The sequence below is a fragment of the Meriones unguiculatus genome, chromosome 9, assembly GCF_030254825.1.
Source record: "Meriones unguiculatus strain TT.TT164.6M chromosome 9, Bangor_MerUng_6.1, whole genome shotgun sequence".
Classification (NCBI taxonomy): Eukaryota; Metazoa; Chordata; class Mammalia; order Rodentia; family Muridae; genus Meriones; species Meriones unguiculatus.
In genome coordinates, this window is record NC_083357.1 from 41441552 (window position 1) to 41467176 (window position 25625).

Consider the following 25625-nt stretch of genomic DNA (forward strand, 5'->3'; position numbering starts at 1 on the left):
GCCAATAAGTCTCTTTTGTGTTGAGAACTTAATTTGGGGGTATCTTGTACTGATTCTAGTCCTTTCAGGAACAGCCATTCTTATCTACTGAGCCATGTCTCCCATCTATTGTGGAGATCTGAAATGCACCCTGCTATGTGAAATAGGTGCACAGAAGGACCACATTTTGCCCTGTCTAGTATGACTTGGTCCTGGAAACCCAACTCAGGCAACTTGAGAATGAATAAAGGACAGAGATTGAAGAAAACAGCAGATGTGAATACAGAAAAACTGGGACAGGATGAGCTGTTCTCCATCTGAAGGACACCAACTATGCAATTGGGAAACTTGGCCCTTTTATTATGTGCAGCACAAGGAGGTGGGTTAGCTGGTTTCATTGGGAGGTATATGCAGGGAAGCATCTCAGATTGTGAACATCCTGGAGCAGGAAGCTGGGACTGACATTCTCAGTACACTCTGGTCAACACTGGAACGTAGCCCGAGGAAGGCTTTGCACACACTGGTTTTAGATAAAGGTCAACCTTTCCTCAACACTAGTACTTAAACCAGAGGAAGGCTTTGCCATTTCTCTGGGTCTAAGGCATTGGGGCCTCTAACATGGCGGTGCTCATGTCAAGAATACACACTCAGGATTTTGTCTGCTCCTCATAATGTATCATATACTTTCACCTATCAGCATTCTGGAGAAAGCAAAACTACATAACAGTACAGATCACTGGTTGTTCTGGGCTCTGGGGCAGAGCATGAGAGCTGTAATTCCAGCATTTGTAAGGTTGTGCTTGTTAGGATTGTGCAACAGAGTTACATATGAAATTCTGCCTCAAAGAAAAGAATAGAAGAATGAGGAAGGAGAAGAAACAAGAGGAAAAACCAAGAAGAATAAGAAACAAAGGAAGAATTCTTCAGGTGATGAGGAAACTAGTGGCAACTGAGAGGCAACATAAGACCCCTCTCTGATAAGCTCCTTCAGAGGCCATCTATTCCTTGGTGTAGACGGTGGCTGTCTCCTCAGTAACAATGCTGTGGAACTGTGTCCATCTCTCCACTGGATCAGAGGGCCTTCTCTCCCATTGTGTAGTCAAGTAGTTTAAGTGCAACTATGTAAAGAGAGGAAGAGGTGCCATTTATGCTGGACAAAGTACCAGGAGTCAATGATAAAATACAGTGACTGACTGTTCCTAAAACAGGGTTGTCCCAGAATGACAGTAGGATCAATGAGGGATGGCAAGTGTGAGGTTAAAATTTTGAATTGCCTAGAGATGTTGGAGCAATTTATTACTCCTGTGTGTGTGTGTCTGTTTTAATGCTGGTGTAAACTGTATAACCAACTGCATAAAAGTAAAGCCATCAAATTATGGATATTACACAATACTTGTTAATAGTAACAGGCAACCATGCTACTGGTTCACATATTTAAGTGTTTTTCATTATCAAGAGTTTATGCTTCCTTATTTAAAAAAAGGCACTGTAACCCAACAGCCTGTTACTCTGCCACTAGCCTTGTGCATCTCACATCCACTCCATCCTCCAACAGCATCATTTTCTCTGCATTTGAATTTAATATTACTTGGTTCATCATGAACAATATGCAAGACTAGGAGTGTGTGTGTGTGTGTGTGTATGTATGAGATTTCCTAAGTGTATGGTAGGTAGATAGCACCGTCTAGAGTTGTGTAACACATTCTGATGTTTGCATGACACATTTCTCAGAACAAATTCCCATAGTTAAATGACACATGACTGTTAAGCATATGGACAGGTTTTTAATATATTTTTTTTGTGTGTGCATGTGAGGTCAGGATAACTTATGGGTCCTGGGGCTGAAACTTAGGTCATGTGACTTGGTAGCAACTTCCTTGACTGGCTGAAGCATCTTGCTGGTCCTCTTCTGGGCTCTTGGAGGTAAAGGGAATGGGCTCCCAGTCAAGCCCTTCACACTGCCACTCAGGGTTTCAGGGCTGGGCCACAGCTCACAGAGCAGGGCGCTCAGTTACAAGCTTCAGGTCAAGAGGTCACTGTTTCCCACGTGAATAGTTCTTGACTCACAAAGACCAACTCAGTGCACAGGGCATACTAGCAAAGATGTCTGAACAGCCAGTGTGGTTTCAGGAGATTCATGGAGGGCTAGTTTGACTGGCATGTTCATTGAACCTGTTGCTGCTAGTTGCCTTCTGGAAGCTTTTGAACTACAAGCATCTGAATCCAACCCTTGCCCATTTCCCATGGGTGGTAAGCTGTAGAGGCCTGTGACCTACTTGCTCACCCTGGAGGAAGAACATCCAGCTATTTCCATTTTCTGTGATATGGGGCAGGGAACAGAAAACCTGGTGACAGCTGTGGATATGGACTCCGCACTGTGGAACATTTGGGTTACCTCAGAGAAGAGTCAGCAGGAGCCTTCTTGGAGATAGTTGCCCCACTTTTCATGAGTCCCCAGGGCTCAGGAGCTGCAAAGGTCTTGGGGTGGCTTACAGAAGCACGCCTGCTGATTGAAGGACACGGGGCTGGGTATGTGTTCCATTGCTAGAGTGCTTATCTACAGTGCAGGAATGCCTAGGTTCAGAAACCATAACCACATAGATTGGATGGAGCATGCCGTAACCCCAAAGGAAGATCAAAAATTCAAGGCTGTCTTTGAATAAAGATCAAGTCTGAGGCCAGCTCACAACACGGGAGACTCTGTCTAAAAAAAAAAAAAAAAAAAAAAAAATCTCAGTAAAGTCTCAGAAGTGGAGGGCCTTCCTAGCATGAACAGGCTCTGGGGGCCAGCCTCCACCACAGCTGGAGAATAAAAAGAGACACATACTGGAAATGAAATAGATGATTTAGGTGTTACACTTAAATAGTCACATGCTGTATTTTGCTTACAGGATTATTTACCCAGGAATCAAAGGCGTCTGGAGATAGACAGGCCATAAACTATTTGTAAATATCACACCAGGAAAAACGAGATGTAACTGATAAGAGGAGGACGTGGATTCTACTGTCTTCTAAGGACAGTAGGGTGCTGTAAAACGTATTTTTCACAGCTCTTCTGCAAACTGACATAATTCTATCACAAAATGGAAATCTTTCCTTTCTCCCAGTCTAAACAGCTCCAGGTTTAGTTAGAAACAAGCTGCATTCCCATAGCAGGGCTCTGTCCGCCATTATGGGTATTCTATAGAATGGACAGGAAGCTTCATTTTACAATACGGAGAATGAGGTGGCGATTTCTCAGCTGGGTCCGAACTGTGGGTTTGTGCCTTGACTGAGACAGAAGCTGTGCAAGTAAACGCTTTTCTCTAAGCGGCCCTTTTGTGAATTTTAGAATTCTCAAAAGGTGTCCATTAATTACTTCTAAGAAGGAAGCATCCTTAGATCTGATTTTTGTTTGTTTGTTTTATTAGGACCCCAAATTTAGATTAAGAGGCTTCTGACCCAGTGTTTGGTGACCAGGCGCTGGTCTCCTAAGTTGTAGGCTGCCCTCCCTCATTATTTAATGAAAGCCACCACCTGATTGGCGCCATCTCTAAAGAATTTATTTCACCAGGAAAAGACATTTTACTAATTCTTAAAGACTTGTCATAGTGTGTGTGTGTGGAGGGAGGGCGGTGGGAAACAAACTTAATATGTTTGCCTGTGACCCTGGCGATGTAAGGCAGGTGTTTGGAGAAACAGCCTAATTAAACAGTGCTGTGGGGGCCCTCCTGCATTTCCGACACCCTGCTCTGGTGAGACTTCAACTTTTTTGTCACAGGCAGCGTCCTGAAGCAGTCTTCGGGAACCCGAACCTGTCCGGGACCTTAGTGGCCAGGAGCACAAACGGCTCCCGACGTCTCCCTCCCAGCCCAGAGGCACGCTGCAGGGTTGTCCCGGGCGAGGCACAGACCAAGAGGACTTGGAATCAGGGCTGGCTCGCTTCTCCCGACCAGCCCCACGGCACGGCATGATGTCATGGGAGCTGCCACTCATCGAGATGAAAGGGATGCGGCGCAGCCCGCTGGCACTAGGCAGCCTCGCTGGGGCACGGCGAGAGAAAGCAGCCTCTCAGTCCAGGCCGGGGGAAGCCTGCCCTCCACAGCCGGCAGAACAACGTGGCCCACGTTTAACAAAAGACCGTGTGGCCCGGGAGCCCAGCTAAGAGCCTGCCGGTAGCGATCTTTCTAGATCCGCGTGCACAGTGAGTAAGCCCAGCCGAGCCTTTTTGATGCGCTGCAACTGATCGGCGATCAGATTACAGGAGCTCCATCTCCCAGCTCGCCTGCCTTTGATCTGCGCGGGTAATCCATTTTCCTGGATTTGAAGTTTCGTCTGGGCTTGCGCCCACACACATTTTTGGGGAGGCAGAAGCGTTTGGCGCGGAAGTGCCAGCAAGCTGAGGAAAGCGTGAGTCTGGAGCCCAGGCGAGTAGCAGGTAGGCGTTTGTGTGTGGTTGGAACTTTCACTGCGTTTCTCTCGCGTGGTCAAAGGAAAAAAGAATGGCTTTCTATCAACTCCCAGCAAGCATGCCTGAAGCCAAATCCTGCACCAGGCTGAGTGCGCGTGAGACTGAATTTGATTCTTGATGCAATTGTTTCGAAGTTTGCACAAGAGTTTGCGATCTGTCATGCAAATCTTACTTGGAAGTGAGTAGTTCAAACAGACAAAACAAGCTGCGCTAAGGTTTGTTGCAAGCAGGGTTTCAGACTTTGGAAGCTGGGTTGGAAAAATGGCTTGCTTTATTTAGTAAACGGTGGAACTTTGTTAAAAATTCTCTCCTTTTTCCCTTTTCTCCCCTTCTATCTCTTCCTCTATCTCTCTCTTCACCCCACCCCACCCCTGAGCAAAACTCATCTCTAGCAATGCTAAAAGCACTATCAATTTATTCTCTGGCCTCCGTGATGTGCATCTATCACACATATGTCCTTGCCATTTGCATTCCCAAAGGGAATCTCTGCGAAGGCATTTAGGATTGAAGCCTTTCAAGTGTAAAGCGGAAGAACTCAGAACAGTGAGGCCAGGCTGCACTAGATTTGGCTAAAAATACTCAGGCCAGTCTCTGTAACCTTTGAGAATAGTAGAAGCTTTGTTTACAGAAACACTCACTAGGTTAATATTCTTAAATTAACATTTACTCTAAATATATAGTGACAGCTGCTGTGAGTAACAGTTTGCCAACTGTTTACCAAAACTATCTGGCAATCATCAGTTATTATGTTACATGAAGTATTTTAGCCACATTTTCACTTCAATTAGTGCCCTACAAAACCAAATTATACTGGGCACTCAGCTTGCCAATTAACAGCTACTTACTTCTCTCACACAGGTACACACATAGACACACAGAGAGACACACACAAAAACATATACGCACAGACACACATGCAAAGACACACAGACACAGAGACACACACCAAAGACACACACAGACACACACAAATAGATACATACATACATACACTGAACTGCAGGGACTCAGGACAGTAGGAATCAGAGCTCTGTACACATTGCCCTATTCTAATATTCTGGTCCCGGGTTTATTTGGTAAAGCACTTAATGATTGCCATAATAGTCTGTTTTATGTTAGCTGGGCAATGAGGGAATGCAAATGATAAGAATAGTTGTTCTGGCTTCTGAAATTCTGATGCAAGGTCTAGAGACTACCTTTTCATTTGTGATTATTTTTTTCTGATCCAGCTAATTAAGTTACTTTCACAACTCTCCTCCTGGTAATAGGAGGCACTTTGCATATTTGAGTTAATTTTAAAACCTAACAGCTATGAAGCAAAGGCTGTTTAGAATCATGGCAAAGTGACTGTGTTTAAAAGTTTATCAGTGGGAACTGTGCCCCAAAGATCTAACTTGTGTTCATTTATGCCAAAGGACTTTTTTTTTGGAGGGGGGTGCCACCAGCCATGCATATAACAGCCTGATTTTTAAACACTTGATTAAAAGGCTCTCTCTAAATTAAAACAAAAAAAAGCAATATTTTAAAAGTAATGGCAGAGATAGTGTGCTTGGAATGTGCTGTTCTGTTCAGATGCAGAGTTCTGAGGTTGTCCTAATGACTGTTTATTCCCCTGCTAGGTTCATTTTAACAAACAGACTCTCCTCAGTGCAAAACAAAGGGGAGAATTAGCAATTATCTGATTTATTTAGGCTTTGTAGAAAACTAGCTTGGGCAAGTCAAGTCCTTGAAAATCCACTTCAGTGCCTGAATTAATTCAGTTAATTGTTTACTTCTTGTGTCTTTGTTGGGAACTGAACCCTAGCACATTTGGATGTAAAGAAAAGACTTGCACAGGGCACAGGGATGCTTCAAAAGGCCTTTCTTAATTAATGGCCACAGGGGACTTAGCAGCTATGTCCATGACAGTTCTCCCTTACAATATTCTTTTTTTTTTTTACAAAGCATTTTTTATCTGTTACTTCAATGGCAGCTTTGTTCATGCAGAAAGGCCAAGGCTTCAAAGGACTCTTGCCTCTAGTCCTGATGCTGCCACTAATTAGCTCCGTGACCTTAAGAGAGCCTGCACACTGCTGGCGCCCTTGAGTGTGAAGTGAGGGGCTGGATTGAATCGCTTTCTTTTCCTGGCATGAGCACCGCTGGAATATTACAGCCCTTTTACATCTGGGGAGACTGAGACGGGAAAGTGCTCTCTGGCCTGACCTAAGCCCATGGCTGACTTCCTGAGCTCACATGGTCTACTTTCCAGTGCTTAAACAAATGTGCTGTGGGGCTGGCCAGGGAACAATGCAGGTTCGAAAGGTAGAAACAGCCATTTCCTACTGTAATCCTTTCTTTTGTTCCTGGGAGATACGACAACTGGATCTGTTGGAATACTTTCAAACTCTTCCCCTGCTTCTGTTTTTCTAAGTATCTCTGAGTTGTCAAAATATAAGACCTGTAGCCTTCATCGTCCTTTACCTTTTAACTTCCTCAAATAGTGTGTTTGAGGATGGCCTTGTGCTCCTGATCTTCTGCCTCCACTTCTCAAATGCTGGGATCACAAGCATTTGCCACCATACCTGGTCTTTTTAACATTTAAAATAATTCTCATAAAGAAATGGAATATATCAGTGATTATGGAAAAATGTGTATGTTAGAAGAGGAGGAATAGGAGTTGGCATTATATAAAGTGTTTTTTTAAAAAAACTGATATTTTCTTAGGAGGTGTCAGGATCAATGAAAAGTTTAATGGTTAATTATAAGTGATTACTCCTTAGTGGACATTTGCCATGGGATTTTATGAAAGTTCTATTTGCCAATTCACTCCAGCTTCATATATGATGGGCTAGCCTGCCCCATTTAAGTGTGTTGAGAATCTCGATGTGCATTCTCATGAATTCTTTTGTTTTCTTGGAAAATTTTTGTTGTGAAAACTTTTAATTTAATTCTTTAAACTTTATACCTGTCTATTGCTTTCAAAGACAAATAGCTAGCTGTCCTTTGTGTTATTTTTTTAGGATTTATTTTTATTAATGTGTGTGTATGAATGTATATATGTATGTATGTGTGTGTGTATGTGTGTGTGTGTGTGTATGGAGAGAGAGACCACATGTATTTTGAGACCAGAAGAGGGCACTGGATCCCCTAGAACTGGGTTTAGGGGTGTTTGTGAGCCACTCAACATGACCTAGGTTCTGGGATCTGAACTTGGGTTTTCTGGAAGAACAGAAAGTGCTCTTAACCTCTATGCCATCTCTCCATTCCCCTTTGTACTGTCTTTTGTCAGTCTTATAAAAGTTCATGTAAATCTTTACATATTGATACTTGCATCTGTTGTTTCACTATTTAATTTACTAATTACTGATGTAATACTGAGTTCCAGTTCCAGTAACACAGATAGTATTTTTAAAAACTTTATCTCATTTAATTTAACCACTAATAAAATTGTGATTTCTCCATCATATGCAGAGAAAAAGTAAGTCAGAGAGGAGTTGAGTTACAAGTTCAGGGTCACAGGGTTAATTCAGTAGAGGCCAAGCGTCTATCTAACTTCAAATCTTTAAATCCTTTGTTCTCAGGCGAGGCAGTTTCTCCAGTTACGGACAGCTGAACTGTACTGTGAGCAAACACTCTACCTAAAATTTTGGCCAAAACAAATAAAACAAAATGGGTCCCTTTTTTTTGGGTGGGGGGGAGTCTTTCGACATATTTGTAAGAATTATCAGCTGGCCTAGACGCTCAGGTCATAAATAGCCTCAAAACAAAAAACTTTTCCTCTAAGAGTAAGATGAACTCAGGCACCCATTGCCACTGGCTGGTCAGAAACTGCCCCTGTGATTGCCGCTGGGCCATTGTGGGGAAACTCAGGATTCTGTGCTCCTTTAAAGAGTGATTCCTGGCTGGGTGGTGGTGGTGCAGGCCTTTGATACCAGACAGAGGCAGGCAGACCTCTGGATTAAAGGCTAGCCTGGTCTACAGAGTGAGTTCCAGAACAGCCAAAGCTACACAGAGAAACCTTATCTCTAAAAACCAAAAAAGAAAGGAAGGAAGGAAAGAAGGAAGGGAGTGATCCTTAACTTGTAATTGCCTGGATCAGAGGAATGGATAAAAAGGATGGAGACAGGAAAAGTGGGGTCTTCCTGGGTCTTCTGTGCTGTCACAACCCGTTCAGCTTGGCTTCCAAAGCTGCCCTTGTGAGGTCCATTTGCTGAAGGCTCACATCCTAGATAGTGCTTGCTCTCTATCACCTATGGTGACTTTAGTCTTCGATGGGAAGAGAAGGAGAGGCCAGGAGGAGGTCAAGTGGCTTGAAGAAACTTTCTCTTAAACTTTGGTTAGGAAACCAAACAATAGTATGGTTTCTTCCATCCTGTTAGCTGTCTCCAGTTTACCTGTAACCCATGAGCTGTGTCCCAGCCAGCCTGCTCTTTAATCTATTCTTGTGTGGAGAAGCAAGAAACAGAGTGAGTGGATGGGGGTTAGACACCATGAACTCACAAGTATCAATCCAAGGGCTCCAACTTGACTCAGTTTGCCCTGTGAATGTCACAAGGTTGATTAAACAGCCTCTTTGCCCTTTGTGTCGATGTTAATGGTATAGTGAAGATTATATTAGGATTTGGGAGCCCAGAATTTTGGTCCTGTCCTGATTACTAACTTTGTGTGACTTTGAACATGACTTCCACCTCTGGCCTTCAGTCCTCCCAACTCTCCACTCTAATTGGTAGCCTTGTCTGTTTACAAATACTTATATAGCTGGGTTTAGAACCTTCCCACACCCCATTTTATTGCTCATATTTACAAACTTGGTTATCCCTGAGAATCTCACTTTCAAGTTAGTTAATTCAATAATTTAAAAACACATTTTATTTATTTTGTGTACACACTCGAGTCGGTTCTCTCCCCCTACCATGTGTGAGTCCTGAGGATCTTCTCTTTTGAGTTAGGGTTGGTAGCAGATGCATTTACCTGCCAAGCCTTCTGATGGCCACTCATCATCTAACTGATTTATATATAGATATTTTAATAAATATCTACTGTGTTCTGTGAGCTGTGAACTAAACTGGTAAAAATCCACTATTTTCCTGTAACTAGCATTGTAGTCTACTTTCCCATAGAGTCGTGTTTTATAGTGGAAACCCCAGGAGTCAGACAGCTTTCCGGAAGCAATGAGCAATGCCAGTGAGCCAGCCATTCCCAGTGAGTGGGTCATTCTGGAAACTTTCTACCAAGAACTATGCTACTTCAACACTCTATACTTGGGGTGAAAAGCACCTAAAGATGTGTTCTGTGACATTGGACATTTCCAAAGCTAGTTGTAGAAACTGATCATAGAATCCGGCTGTAGCAGCATATGCTAGTAGACCCAGAACTCCTGAGGCAGGGCTGGGAAAGGCTGCAAACTCAAGCTACTGTAAACTACATGGTGGATTCTAAACCAGCTGGGTCTAACGCAATGATATAAAAGGACCCCATCTCAAACAATAACAAAAAAGCCTACCTAATTGTAAACCTGCTAGTCTTAAAAAGCAGTACCTCTTTCAAGAGCCTCATAGCAACTTGGCTTTTCCGATTAAAATCTCAACCTATTGGTAAGATCCAGTGCTTAATGAGAAGAAAACATTCTCCACCCTGATTCAAAGTGCAGGTTTCATTCTGAATGAGCCTAACAATCTTTTCTCTTTCTCACATACGGGGTCTCACCATGTAGCCCAGGATGAGTTTGAACCTACACCCTTCCCGCTTCAGTTCCTCATGATCCCCACATTCAGCTAAATCTTGCAATTCTTTTGGGAGGGCCTTTGGTGCTCACCTGAGGTCTGAGCTCTTACTCAGTGCTGTTACCGGATCATGGGGAAAAGGAGAAAACATTGTCTAACTCTATGCAAGGGCCAGAGTAGGAAAAGGGTTCCGTGTCCCTTTTCTCATTGTCAGCTGCTGTTTCAGTAATTTATTGTCATTTATTGACCAATGCCCTACCGTGAATGGTGCCATTGACTAAGTATATGCTCTGTGCCAAGTACTAGCCTAGGAATCTTAATGCCTGGAGTTCTTTATCTGTGAAGTGAAGTGACTTGTTATACAGATGAAGAAGGGAAGTATCCAGTGGTTAACTACTCCAAGGCCATACAACTCGTAGTTGCCAAGTTGGCATGGATACCAGATTGTTTGATCCTGGGGCCTGTGTGTGTCCATAGCTGAGTCTCTCTGCACAGTGAGCTAACAGGCTAACTGGCAAGATCAATCAAACACATGAAAGGATCCAAGAACTAATGAGCTGAATAATGGGTTGCTGTCTCAAAGTATAAAAGGAGGTCGGACAGGATAGCCACACTTGGCTGGAGTCAGAGAAGGTAGTTTCTGGTTTGCAGACTAAATTCCACCGAAAACCATTTAGCTGCTAGCATCTGTTCCAACGGTCGATGCTATCTGAGGTACAAGCAAAATATGCCCCCTCTCCGGAAGCATTTTAACTCCTTGAGGGAGAATGCTAAGTCCGTAGATCCTCTTGCCATAAGGATGGTGACAAGTGCTGAACTATCACAAACCATGAAATGGCAGAAATCGAGTTGAGGATTAGGGGAAAACGTGGGAGTCAAAACTTCCTGAAATATGAGAAAATAGTCAAGGGAGGTAAGCAAGACGCATGAGCTTATTGAGGAGGCTTCCAGAGTGGAGAAAGGGCAAATTCAGGACACAGTTGAGGCCAGGCAAGCAGACCAGTTTGGTCAGAATATAAAGCGAGAGGTCTAGAGGAAGATAAGGCTGAACATGTGGGTGGAGCCCAAATGTGGAAATCTTTATATGCTAGTCCATGGAGTATAGAAATGCCCCCTCCCAAAAGTGGAGGCTCAGGAAGGCAGAGCACAGGCTGGGGTTGTGTGTGTGTGTGTGTGTGTGTGTGTGCGCGCGCGCAGCATTGTGGTCCAGATTCCCCGGGTGGGACTGGGGGTGGGGATACGGCGCACTGTGGAGGAGGTGCTAGGTAGGAGGTAAAGGAAGAAGGGTGAGTGCTGGAGATGTTGCAAAGGAGGAAGCAGAGGTTATGTGTGCAAAAGATGAACTGGGTGCTACTCTGTGAGGCTCTGGGCTATCAAGAAAATAGCACATGCCCTCAAGAGATGGAGGTGAGTGTGGGGTCAGGGGAAGAAACAGTATAGGGGTTGCTTCACCACAGATAGGGAATGAGAATGTTAGCAAGAAGATGCTTAAGAGTGCTAGTGCATAGGGCAGGGACATGCATCCTTGCCTTGATGTTCAAATAAACTCAAGCACTTAACCGTAAACCACCTACAAATAAATCATTCCTGAGGCTTGTATTCTGGGGCTGTTAGATTCAGAGTCTCCACCTTTAAAGATGACTCTTGGGAGTGATAATGTTTTAGATTTTCTTCACAGGCACCTAGTACTCCACCATATTGTTTGCATGGTGTGGGGTCACAAACTGTGTTTTTGATGAGTGATAAAGGCCGTTCACTCAACAAGACATCCTTTGAGGTTCTAAGAAGCAAATGCCATCCCAAGAGAAGTGCTGTTGACTTAGAGAAGGGCAGATCAGCCCAGGAAACGGTAATGTGCCCCTCCATCAAAGTCATGCCCAGTTCCTTGGATTGGAAGGACCTTACCCACTGAACCAATCATTGAACACACCGGGCAAGAATGGCTTACAGATCTGTTTTAATATAAAGTGGGTACTGCTAGCTTCTCTTCCTAATTGCTCAAACTGGGAATTATAAACATTACCTGCCACACACAAAGGGAAACCACTGCGCCTGGGCCCGCCTTCTGCTGTGTCACTCCCCATGGCCAGTGGTTAATGGTGATCCTAGTGGCTGGACTAGGCTGGTCCTGAACAACAATGAGGAACAGACATTGGCAGTCTGGCACCCCAGCCCCAGTCCCTGGAAGTTCCATGCAGTGAGTTGGTAGTGTATCTGTGAGCTGGGTCCTCACAGTCTTAAGAGACCCAAGCCGAGGAGTCACAGCCACACATCTGGCCCTCCTCTTCTCAGGCCCTTTCTCCTGTGAAGAAATAGGCTCTGGGTGGGATGTGATCTGCTAAGGGGAAAAAAGCACAGAGATTCAGAGGAAATATGCGAGAAGGAGGAAGGAAGGCCTCCTTCTTGCTTCTACCTTGTCCTCCCCTGTTCATACCGCATGCACTGGCTTAAGAAGCCTACTGAGGGTAACCCAGTAGAGCCCACGGCAGGGCAAGAGAGAGTCAAAGCTTGCCCAGCCATACCTGTGGGACAGGTGAGACCCAAGGGGCATCAGGGCCTAGGTGGGGGAGGGGCGGATGACAGATTAGAGGCGGGGGGGGGCTGAGGTACCTATAGTGGGCTCCTAGCCCACAAGGACTACCTAGGGGCGTGATGAGATTCTGGGAGAAGAGCCTGATACGAGGGTGGAGCTCCCAGCGAGCAGGGGCGGGGCGGGTTCCGGCAGCAGCGGTTGCCCGGCTACAGAGTGGAGTGGCGGCTGGGCTGCTCTGTGCGCGGCGGGAGAGGATCCCGGTGCCGCCCGGCGCCCTCACACCGCGCCACCTCAGCCTCGGGCGCCACGGGCAGCACAAGGGGAAGGTAGGTGCCTGAGCCGCGGGACTGCAGAGCTGAGGGTTTCAGCTCGCCGGGGGTCGGTGCCGAGGGAAGGGCTTGCTGCCGAGGCGCACGTGCTGGGAGAGGACGGCTGAGTGACAGCCCTGGACCGGCAAGTCGCTTGGGGGACTTGAGTGAGTGACAGGCTTTAGGGTCTAGTCCGTGAAAGATGTGTTTCTGAGGCACATGTGCGTGCGTGTGCAGATCGCGCCTAGCCCGCCTACCCCTTCTCTTGTCCCGGAGCCCCTAGTTGGCGCCCACGCCCAACTGCCCAACTGCAGCCGAGCGATCCAAAAGGGAACATTTAGAAGAGCCATCTGCGGCCCAGAATCGTTCTCATTCCCCGCAAAAGGGATTCTTGAATGCCAGTATCGCTAGCACATTCTGAGCCGAGCTTGTCCTAGGTTGGAGGAGAGGAACCAGCTCTCACAGGCTTCCCAGTGCCCCCTTGCCACTTCTTGAACTGCGAGTTTGGTTATTTCATTATTTTATTCCGTTTATCCGGGAGGATAAATATAACTCAAGCTGGCCTCAAACTTAGGTTGCTCAGGCTGTCCTTTCCTCCTGCCTCAGCCTTCCAGTACTGGGATTACAGGATGCATTCTTGGATCTCAAGTTTGGCGGGCATCCAAAACCTATGATTAGTTTTAGTGACAGTAAACTAACCACTAAGCCTATATATACCTAGTATTCTAAAAAAAAAAAAAAAAAAAAAATCCGTGTCACTTTTTTTCGTTTTATTAATAAGACTCACTTTGTAAATAAAACTACAAAGTTTCTCTAAGTGAAACAGTTTAATTCAATTTCTTTATGAGGATGTGGTTTTTACTTCAGCGTATGTCCTTTGACTACAAGACACTTTTATATACCCAGGAAATGGGTATTGTTAGACATGGCTTATATAAACAGAAGAATTTATTTTCGTGTTGTCATTTCATGATCAACTTCTTACATGCCCAGGGAGGATTATATTACATTAGTTCAGGATTCACTTGGAATATTATCTGTGGGGGAAGATATGTATCTAGAGAGGTGAAGAATTAAGTACTAATGTAGAAGACAGTTCTGAAGTATTCAGAGGTCTGGGTAACAAAGAATGTTTCTTTATTGAGTTGGTGTGAAAAGAATGAAAAAAAAATAAAGGTGTCTTGTGAAAATATTGCCTTGGCAATAATGCATGAAGCATTTTCATAAGCTCTGTAAGTTCTTTACTTTTTAATCAATGAAAATGTCTTATGATGTCTACTTTACCACCAGGGCCACATGGCTTTATTGACTTTAGAATCTTCTTTTCCGTAGTAGGTGTTCACTTTTGAGATATTACACTAGTATTTTCTGAGACAACTGTAGAATTATTTTTTTGGTGAGAGCACCTAATGATGGATCCAGGATGGATTTTGCATCTGAAACCAACAGACATGAAGTCTTATGCACTGCAAATGGCAGTGACTACAGTGTAAAATGCCTTTCTCAGTAAAAGACACTGTATAAGGGACATTGCAGATGTGCAAATAGTGTGTGTTTGTATGTGTGTGTGCATGACCATGCCTGTGTGTGGACATGTGGAGGCCAAAGGACAATTGAATATCTTTATCATTTCTTGCCTATTCCCTTTAGACAGGATCTCTCACCAAACCTGAAGGCTGTTCTTTTAGGTAAATAACCAGACAGATGCAGTCCACTTGTCTTCTATCCCTGTGCTTAGATACAGGTACTCGGGGCCTTGCTTAGCTTCTTTATATGGGTGCTAGGAGTCCACACTTAAGACTTCATGCTTGCAGAGCAGGCTTTGCTACCTTCTGAGCCATCTCCCAGACTCCTTTTTATTTTTATTTTATGTGTACGGCTTCTTTGCTTACATGTATGCCTGTGTAACTTGTGCATGAAGTATCTGCAGAGGCCAGAGGAGGGTGTTGGATTCCCTAAGACTGGAGATACAGATGATTGAGAGCTGCTCTGTGGGTGCTGGGAATTGAGCCCTGGTCCTCTGGAAGAGCAACCTGTACTCTTAAACACTGGACCATCTTTTCCCTAAAACAATTTTTTTATGGTCTCAAAAAAAGAAAAAAAGCCCAGAAAATTAATGCAGATGATTAAATTATTCAGAAATGTACATTTCAAAATTCAAGTGATACTGTGAGGACAAGGACAATGATGACTTAGGACTGGCAAGTGACTTTGCATGTTCTCCTTAATACATTAACATAATTTAGTAGTTGCAGCACATAGGGAGTCCAGAGCATGTTTGAGACTTTTAAAACAAATATGAGGAATTTTGCTGACATTCATGGGAATCTCCTTCTCCTTTTCCACTTATTTGAATCTCTGAACACAAGCTTAGTTTTGCTCAGTCCTCTAGACCAGCTCCACCCCAAACTTACCGCAGCACAATCAGAAAGCTCCACACATCTTTAGTGACAAAATCCTGGATGTTTTCAAACCTGATAAGTCAGTATTTAAAATCAAGCATTTAAAATTCTAGGCAAGGCCGTCAAGTTCCACCAGCGCTGAACCTGGTCTGACTAAGAATGTCCTCCTAGAATAAGTGTATACTCCAAGTCAGTGAGTCAGCAGCTGCCAGAGTAGGCGGAGAGGTCACGGAACAGTTAAATGCATGTGTCCCGCAGCAGGTGACTGCTGGACGTCCATAGGCGTTGTAAAGGAAACTCCAGCTGAAGAGAAGGACAAACAAGGCAGTGTGAAGAGAGTAGCCTCTGGTTTGCAGGCTGAGCGTGGAGTTCATTCATCATACTTTATTTGTTGGAAGTGCTTACATTTAAATGTAAGCTGTTTAAACAGAGCTGGGTTATCTTCTAGTCCACGCATCACAAAGCATATACTTTTTAAACTATAGGATTAAAACCCAGGTTTTAAAGAGAAAAGAGTCATCCATCAGTAATTATATGAGACTGCGATTATTGGGCTTCTCTTCAAAAAAAAAAAAAACTTGGATGGGTCTCCTGAGGAAATTCTGAATGGACAGAGACAGCCTACACAAAAGGACACTCCAAAGGGGCTAAAGACCTTTTGGAATCTACCCAGGCTTCCTTCCAAAATAAAAATTTAAACAGCTGTGCCTTAGGGATGGCTGTGCATATCCTGAGAGCAACTGTGTTTGACCACTCATGCTCAGTGACGCTATGATCATTTTATTTGTGTCTTAGGATAAACATTTAATAAATTTCAGAAAAGATGCATGATTTATTAACAGTGTACTTGTTAAGTGAAAATTTTGAGAATTCTGACATTTCCCTAGCACAAACATGATTGAATTTACAACTCAAAGAATAAAAATAATTCATCTCAGAAAACCCTACTGGTGGTTAAGTTCTGTTAACCCGGAGCAAACAGGACTAGAAGCCGGACAGTGGCCGCTGATTTTGAACTCTGGGGAGTCTGAGCTGCTTGCTGTGTTTGGCATCGGAAAATCTTAACACTTGTGGAGTTTTTAGGCACAAACATTCGTTATTTGGAAGAGAATCGCTCTGAGTTCACTTCCAGTGTGCACATTCCTCTCAACCTTTACACACCTCTGCCTGCGTCCTAGGCCGCCAGGGCTGCCAGCATTGCTTGCATGAATAAGGATTTTCAGAATACAGTGAAGTTGGGGTAAGGTTAAGAACAGCCACAGGCTGCGGGTTATTGTGCTATTTGAGAATGGTGTCACAAACTTGTGTGTTCCCCTTCTGCTAGCATGTGGGACTAGCAGTATTTCTAAGCCACTTATCCACTTATCACAATGTAAGCAATTGAATATTACATTGGGTTTATTTCCAAGGTGCTTAAAAAAAGCAGTAAGCGTATGAATTTCCCATTTGTTTAATGCTTTATCTTATTGCATGTTCAAGAAATTCATAGGTCAAATGCCGCTTCACTACATAATGTTAAAGTTTTGCTAGATGAACCCTGTCTCTCCCATCGCTTTATCTATATGTTAATAAGCTGTTTTCAAGAGGTAGAAATTAGGGGTTGGGTATGGTGGCTTGTGCCTGTAAATTCCAAAACAGAGAAAATGAGGCAGGAGGTTTGCTGTGAGTTTGGCCCACATAGTGACACTTTATCTCAAAAAATAAAATGAAATAAAAAGGGAGATGGAAGAATAAAGAAAATGAAATGACTTATTCTGTAAAAGGTTATGCAAATTATTCTTATTCCTAGATTCATATGCTTTTATAATTTACTAGTTTAAATATAGATGTTTAAACTTAATGTTTATATTTAATGTTAAAAGTGTTACTTACTGTTTAGGCTAGAATGATACATATTAGCTTTTTTTTCTTAGAGACAGTTGCTAATGGAGGTTGATCATCTCTTGCCCAGAAATCTAGACTCTAAATTTCCACAAAATCTGATAGGGTGTCACAGCAGGTAACTTCACTTAAGGACAGGCATGATGGCACATATCTTGAATCCCAGCACTTTTAGGGAAATAGAGGCAGGTGGTTTCTGCACATGAGGGGCTAGCCAGGGCTACATAATGAGACTTTGTCTCAAACAAAAACAAACAAAAAAACCCACACTTAAAATGTGAATAAATGATCTTCAGGCTATCTGGCTAAAGTGAATATAAAACATAAGTGAACTTAATGGAGTGGAAATATGATCAAAATGCATTGTATGCATGCATGAAAGTCTCAAAGAATTAAAAAAAATGTTCAACAGCATAACAGCCCTTGCTAATACTTCATAGCAGTTTCTACATTCTAGAAATTCTCTGTATCAGTGGCTGCTCCCACTGTGCTGGGGGACTCCCTAGTCCTGCTGGGATGTTTGGCCTGCAGGAACTACGGCTTCCCACAGGCTGAGGGGCTTGTTCTCATTCACACTGCTGCTCTGTGAGGCTCTCCATCACAGTAGCCATCATTGGTTAAAGATCCAGAGCTGGGCTTGGTTGAAGCAGACCTCTCATCCCAACTGTTTAGGAGACCGAGGCAAGAGGAGACGAATTCAAAACCCTTCAAAGCATGCCTGGAACAATTGAGCACAACCTTATCTCAAAATAAATACAAAACAAACACCTGATGGGAGAGCTGGGGAGATGGCTCATTGCATCCCTTGTTTGAGTGACATTTAGAAGTTTTAAGATGAAAGCTTCTTCTTGGTCACCCATCCTCACTCTGTTGTGCAGAGGATTCACTTGAGCCCAGCCCTAGTTCCTGGGAGGAAGCGACGATACTCAGATCTGTGCGGGGTTTGCACTCAGAGAGGGCTCCGCATTACCCCAGAACTGCCCTGCTTGGCTGGCATCTCTCTCTGTCTCTGACAGAGAGGGGCCTGGAGCAGGTTACTTAGCTCTCTCTGACCTTCGGTTTCCACATCTCTAAAGAATGGTACTCAACCTTATGGAACAGTGGTTTTCAACCTGTGGGTCCTGACCCTTCAGGGGTTGACTGACCCTTTCACAGGGTCACCTAAGACCATTAGAAAACAGATATTTACATTATAATTCATAACAGTAGCAAAATTACAGTTATGAAGTAGCAATGAAAAGCCCAGTGTAAGATGGGAGTCCAGAGCCAGTAGGAGTTCTGCATGTATTGCATAGGTAAGCAAATTTTACAGAATTGTATTACATATGGGAGTGCATAGTCATGTATTCCGTGTGGGAGTGTGTTACATGTGGGAGTGCCACAAGTGCAGTCTGAGGACAACTGTAAAAGTTGGTTCTTGGGGCCTGGAGCTGGAACTCAGGTCCTCACGCTTGGTAACAAGTCATTTTACACACTGAACCATCTCTCCCGGCCTATCGTGTCTTTTTTTAAAAAGTGGTTCTCTTAGATTAGGGAGATGGCTCAGCAGTCAAGGACACTGGCTGATCTTCCAGAGGATCTGGGTTCAATTCCCAGCACCTACATGGTAGCTCATAAGTATTTGTAACTCAGTCCTAAGGATCCAACACCCTCTTCTGGCTTCCTTGGGTACCATGCATGCCTGTGGTATAGAGACATCTATACAGGCAAAATACCCATACACATAAATAAAGCAAAATAAAGTGGTTCTTTTAAAGTACAAGTCACATTCAGAGCCTTATGGTGGTCACATTACTATACTCATTGTAATTGTTTACTTAAAAGAAAAATAAAATGTAACCATATTTTGATTTTTTTTACTGCTTAAAAGATTTTGCTGGGATTTATAAGCTGTAGGAAAAAGAATAAAATCATGGTTGGAACATGCTCTTTGTTCCAACCACCAAGACATATATGTGTGTAAGGTTGGGTTGGAATCCGTTTCATCCACCCGATGTGTGAATGTGTATGTACGTATGTATGTACATGTGTGTGTGTATGTATGTATGTGTGTGTGTGTGCATGTGTATGTATATATATAAAGTAAGAGAAGCTTGAAAGAAGCTTGTTGGAACCTGCCTGCTGGAGTCTGTCTTCATCAAGTGTCAGAGTGTGTGCATGTCCTTTTCTCTCCTTCTTTCCTTTCCTTTTTAGATGCGGGAAGCACCCCCTAGGAGCTATCACTCTTAGCCCCTGCTAACTGTAGTAGATGTAGGCCCACACCCGGAAGTTACCAGCATTGGCCCACAGCCAAGAATAGTTAATTTCTGGACCCTCAGTTAGCTGCTAGCAGTGGGAGCCACCGCTGGTAATGATCAGTTCTGGCCTGGAAAGTTAACCTCAGAAAAAGTCTGTTGGGTCACCAGCCAGCAGCCGGATCTGTGCCCTGCCTCAGTGTCCCGGTGACTGTCAAAGCTGGTCTTTGATAGAGAGTGGTCCCCAAGTCTCTGAATGTTAACTGTGTCTTCCTTTTTGACTTACATTCTTCAGGGATAAACACGTCTGATGAGAGCAATGGCTTTCAAGGTCCTGCTTGACCAAGGGAGGGTGCTCTTCACCACCATGCTTTTCCTAGGCTATTTGGTAAGTACACTTTTCCTTCTTTCACAAGAATATGGAGAAAGAATTCAGGTCATGGCCCCATGTTATGGGTATGGTGACACAGACCTAACGTCATCACTTGAGGCTGAGGCAAGAAGGTTGTAAATTCAAGACCAGTCTGGGCTGTGTAGCAAGATCTTTTGTCAAACAAACACCAAAAAATCCCCAAAATAAATAGTATAAATACTATATTCTGTTTATGAGATTATTTAAAAAGTGTTTTTCAGGCTTGAGAGATGGCTCAGAGGTTAAGAGCACTGGCTGCCCTTCCAGAGGTCTAGTTCAATTCCCAGCAACCAAATGGTAGCTCACAACCATCTAAAATGAAATCTGGTGCCCTCTTCTGGTGTGCGGATGTACATGCAAATAAATATACATTGTATGCATAGTAAATAAATAAACCTTAAAAAGCATTTTTCTTTTCTCTTCTCTCCACCCCCTGAATGCTGGGATTTCATGTATTCACCTCCACTGCATAGGGTTTATACAGTGCTGAGGATTGAACCCAGGACTAGGCAAGCTCTCTATTGAGCTATGTTCCCAGCCCATTACTAATAGTTTTAATAGAATGTTGTCTGTTAATAAGTAGGTAAAGGCCAGCGAGGTGGCTCAGTAGGTAAGAGCACTTGCCATCAAGTCTGATGACTGGGGGCAGAGAGAACTGACTTCCACATGAGTGCTGTTGCATGTGCACTACACACAAATAAGAAACTACGTAAACAAACAAATATATGTAAAAATATTTTAAAGCAAATTTAAAGAATGACAGTAATAACATGAACTTGTTTTTAGTAGAGAGATAGCGCTAAATTAATGCAGCTAATTAATTTGGGGTAATTTTTAGTTATTACTTTTTTGTTTAATCTCAGAATAATTTTTCTACCTAAAGTCTGTGCTCTGAGCCAAAGTGCTTTGTTCAGTGCTAGGAAATGCTGGATAGTAATCAGATGGGGTGTGAGTTCAGGTTTGTGAAGCACTCTGTTTGGAAGAGTTCAGAGCTTGTCATCCCCATCCTTGGGAGGTTGTGAGCCAGATAGGAGTTCTTAAGGAGGCTTTCTCTGTAAAGGTTCTGCACCTAGACTTTTTGTCTAGGTAGGTGGCAGTTCCTGGGGAGAGGAGGCGGAAGGGTCAGGAGGTTGAAGCCAGCCTGAACTACATCTTCAGATCCAATAAGTGAACAACAACAACAACTTCTTAAAAATCAAACGCAGGAATGTCTAAAGTATAATCCCAAGTGTTTGTGGTGGTGTGAGTCCATCTCCCCTGAATTTGTGTTGTTGGAGTTGATTATGTTTCTATTCATTTACAATTCTAACAGTTTGGTTTGTTTTAGTACAGCAACTTTCAGGTAGCAGAAGCCCTGGGGTCCCTGCAGGCTTGCTTTGCCACATATCATGTGAGTAATGAGAGAGGAAACAGATGGGAACTACCATTCAGGCTAGGACCAGGGGTCTTGGTTATGGGATGAATGAACACGTCATGGGGTAGGAAGGATTTGAGTTAAAGACTTACTTGTCCCATGGCCTCATTCAGAAAGTGCTATTTCTTCTTAAAGCGAAAATTAAGTGAGCGCCACTCTAAGGCAGTTTTTACTCTCAGTGTATGTCAGTAACGGTGCAGACGCCCTTCCTCTTTTGCCTGAAGGTAACATGTGGGGAAACATTTTGTTTTGTTTTGTTTCAGTCATGTAAAGTGATCTGTGAAACCGGAGACTGCCGACAGCAAGAATTCAAGGATCGGTCTGGAAATTGTGTCCTCTGCAAACAGTGTGGACCTGGCATGGAGTTGTCCAAGGTACATATCAAGTACACAGTTGTACTTGTATTTGAAATTGCATTTCTTTAAACCAGATTCTTTTCGTTGACTGTTAGCAGCACCTTGGGTGACATGACGGAATTCTTGGCACATTATGGCCCTTCAGCAAGGTATCATAGAATTCCTCTCTGATCCCTGCATCTTTTTGAGATAAGTAGATTCTAATACCAGAATTCTACAAATAGCGTTGATGTATATAACTTAGTGTTTCAGCGATGGAATGTGTGGGGGATTACTCGCAAAGAACCAGTACTTTACTTAAAGCTTAAAAGTAAAACATAAATAACTAAGGGTGAAATAATGAAATTAAAAATACCTACTGTTTTGGGGGGCCTTCCTTTTTTTTCTTTTTTTTTTTTTTTGAGACGGTTTCTCTGTGTAGCCATGGATGTCCTGGAACTCACTCTATAGACCAGGCTGGCCTCAAACTCATGGAGATCTGTCTACCTTTGCCTCCCAAGTGCTGGGATTAAAGGCGTACACTACCACTACCCAGCCTGGCCTTCTTTTTCTTAAACTAAATGTTATCACTACCAGTCAACTGTGTTCTGAGGAAACCCAGGGTATTGAAGGAAGCAAGTGTTTCAATCTTACTGCTCTAAGTGTCTGCACTCCAGAGAGCACTTTAAATTGTACATTTTAAATCCTGCTCATTAAGTATTTCAGGGCTTTTGCAAAACCACTTGCAGTTTGAGTAAGACTTGTATATAATTTAAAGCTGCTGGCCTTTTGCTGGGGCGGTCTCTCAGCTAGTTTATCTAAACTTATCCTAACTTCTCCACCATCTCCTCTCCCCACGTGGTTCTGACTACCTGCTTACCGCTCCATCCTATTCTTTCTGTTCTCTTCTGTGTCTCTCTGTCTGCCCATCTCTTCTCTCTGCCTAGAAGTCCTGATCGCTATACTTTCTGCCCCAACCCTGGGCCACCATCTCTTTATTATACATAAAGCAACATTTTAGTCCATCTCACATGTGTCGGCAGGTGAGGAAGGGGAAGCATTTACAAATAGAAAGCCGGTGATGGGCCATAGAAATTACAATACCAGAATCCTGCCAGCTCTTAGCTCTCTGCCAGGCACTGCTTTAACAATTGAAAATATAGAGATACACGTTCTCAATGTGAGGGAAGCTCATCCAAACAATTAAGAAATTCCCCTGCTGCAGAGATGATTCAGTGGTTAGGAGCACTGGCTGCTCTTTCAGAGGACAGAGTTCAGTTCCCAGCACACATGGCAGCTCACAGTTGCCTGGGACTCCAGTTCCAGGGGGTCCAACACCCCCATACAGTCCAAACACTAATGCACATGAAATACAAATAAATAAATAAATAAATAAAAATTCCCCTCACAGCTGCTGAGATTTCACAGTTTCTCTCTTGGCCTCTTCTAAGCTAAACACTCATTTGCTTTATTCTTTGACCTTTTGCAGATGTTACCAGTTGTGGAGAATTGGTGTAATGTTTTGTTCTCAATGAAGTGTCAGAGCTTTCCATTAGAAAAGAGACAATGGATTTTTGTTTTCCTTTAAAATGACCTTTAAAAGGAAAGCCCTCTCCTCTGCAGACTGCTCTTATTTATCGTGCCTATCCTTCATGGGTTTTTGATCCACAACGTACAAATAGCAGGAAACGAAGAGTTATGAGGTCCATAAGTCCCACTGTAGAGAGGGCTTTTCTGGTTGAGTCAGAGGTGGCTTTCAGAGACCCGACTTTACATCTGTATTGAAATGGCTTCCAGCGCTCTGACACCTACATCTCACCAGAAAGGTTTCAGTACCTCTTGATGGTACCAGTGTTTATTTCAGATTTAGGTTCTGCCATATTGGGTAGATAGCAGGGCCAGGGCCAGCAAACAAATTCAAGTGCTGGGCAGCCAGGAGGGAAATAGGTGACTGTTCCACCCTGTGAGAGCATTTTGCCTTAACACTGTGAACAGATGAGTGTAACGTCATGCACTCTGAGATGAGAAAACCCTTTCTAAAAGTTTATTCTCTTATCTTCATCCTTTGACTGTGGAGAATATAAAATACATAGCTAGAGAATCAGACCAGAAGGTGAAGGTTCAACCTGCTGTAAAGTCTTTTAATGGAAAAAAAGAAAACAAAAACATTCCATAGTCTCTGGTTGCACAGACCAGGGGCTTCTCTGCAGCTGAACAAACTCAAGGATCAGCTGCCCTGAGCTCTCTGAGAAGTGAACCCTTGGGAGTCAGGCAGATACAAAGAATCTCAATACGTGGCCACACAGCCTCCCTCTGGGGCAGGGCCCAACTGTCCTTGACAAACTGCCAACGCCTTGGTCTAGAGAGGTAGAATTCAGAGCTCTGCACGTTACCTCCAGGGTATCAAGGGGATTCTCATGATATACAGTAAAGAGAACAGTTCTCTTCCAGCAAGGTGGGGAGTGGGGAGTGGGTGCTTTTTAAGGAAGCCAGAACACTACTCACCTTTGGGAGAAACTGGAGGGTGACTAGTTGGGCTATTACCTAAGTGACAGGGGAGAGGGGAAAGACCAGTGCCAGCTCACTCTATTTATCCTATTTCAGAAGCAATGGGGGAGAGAGGGTAAGGGTAAGGGGACAAAGGGGGGTCAGAGAGAGAAAGAGAAAGAGAGAGCCTGTGTGCCTTTGTGTGTGCGCGCGCGGCGCACACGCATATGTGGACCTTGAAGGTCGTAGTCCAAAGACACAGGTGCACAGAAAGACAGACATAGGTTAGGGCCTGCTTCCTAGCCCTCCCAGCTTTCCCACACTAAAGACCTGTATAGGTCTTTATCCAGTTCATCAGGCATGATTTGTAACAAAAAACTATGAAGCACAAGAAAAAGCATACTAAAAGGCAAAAACTCAATTTGAAGAGACAGAGCAAGTATAGGAAACATGGTGGAAGAATTGGTATTATCATAAAAAAAGAGTTTAAAATACTGTTGGGATGTGCTGTATAAGATAAAGTGGGCATTATTTGAGATAGATGGGCAGTGTAAACAAAGAGTAAGAAGAGAGATGGAATTTTTCAGAGAGAACTTAAATAATGAGTAAGTAAATAAGTAATGAAGAATGCTTTTACTAGGCCATCGGTAGACTAGATACCACTAAGGAGAGGTTCTCGGAGCTTGAAGACTTACCGGTGGACACCTCCGAAACAAGAAACCAGAATAAAGATTAAAGGGGGAAGTCAGTCTTAAGACAAGTGGGGAGAAGCACCACCTTATTTACAAGAGGACAGAGAGGGGACTGAATCTGACTCCTCGGGGAGCAGGTGAACAAAGAGAAAGTAGTGTTAAGAGAAAAGTGTTAAGAGAAAAACCTACTACTCCAGAATTCCGTGCAGTGTGAAGTTGTCCTTCTAAAGTGAAGGAGAATTCAGGTATGGTGGCCCTGGTGTGTAACTCCAACCCTCCTTTCAATGGGATCCAGGATGTAAAACCATCGTGCACTACGTAGTGAATTTTTAGTCAAAAAATAAATAAATAAATAAAAAATAAAAGAAGAAAGGAAGGAAAAGAGGAAATGGGGTTTGAGTGACCCAGGAGAAAAAGACTGAGTGAACAGCAAATTCCCCAGGAGAGTGGGGACTTAGGAAACCAGCAGAGCCGCAAGCAGACTCTTAGCAAGATCAGAGCTGACAGTGGCACTGCCATCAATCCAGCTAGATGTCACTGAGAGTCTTCTAGTGCCAGCAGAATAGACGTTCTTCTCAAGCTTCCGTGAAAGACTCAGCAGCCTGGACCACATGTCAGGTTGTTAAGTGCTTCCTAACACATTTAAAAGAATATTTGAAATGTAGGTGTGACCTGTCCACCAAAAGACAAAAGAACACAGCAGAAAACAGGAACAGGAAGATAGTTGGAAAAGTTCTCAGGTACTTGGAGATTTAAAAACCATCATGCTAAGTAAGTAACCCACGAGCCATTGACA

At 43.5% G+C, this 25625-nt stretch overlaps 1 protein-coding gene across 4 annotated transcripts in view; it reads left to right on the top strand.

Moving 5' to 3' along the window:
- Window positions 1-3950: 3950 nt before the first annotated feature.
- Tnfrsf19 (TNF receptor superfamily member 19) overlaps window positions 3951-25625 on the top strand; it is an 86162-nt gene continuing 64487 nt past the window's right edge. Inside the window, exons 1-3 of one of the 4 annotated variants that reach the window (XM_060391080.1) lie at window positions 3951-4396; window positions 19785-19877; window positions 21579-21689. In XM_060391080.1, the coding sequence (XP_060247063.1) occupies window positions 19800-19877; window positions 21579-21689 (189 nt within the window). In that variant the 5' untranslated portion in view covers window positions 3951-4396; window positions 19785-19799. The other 3 variants (XM_021650141.2, XM_060391082.1, XM_060391081.1) reach the window with 3 other exon arrangements.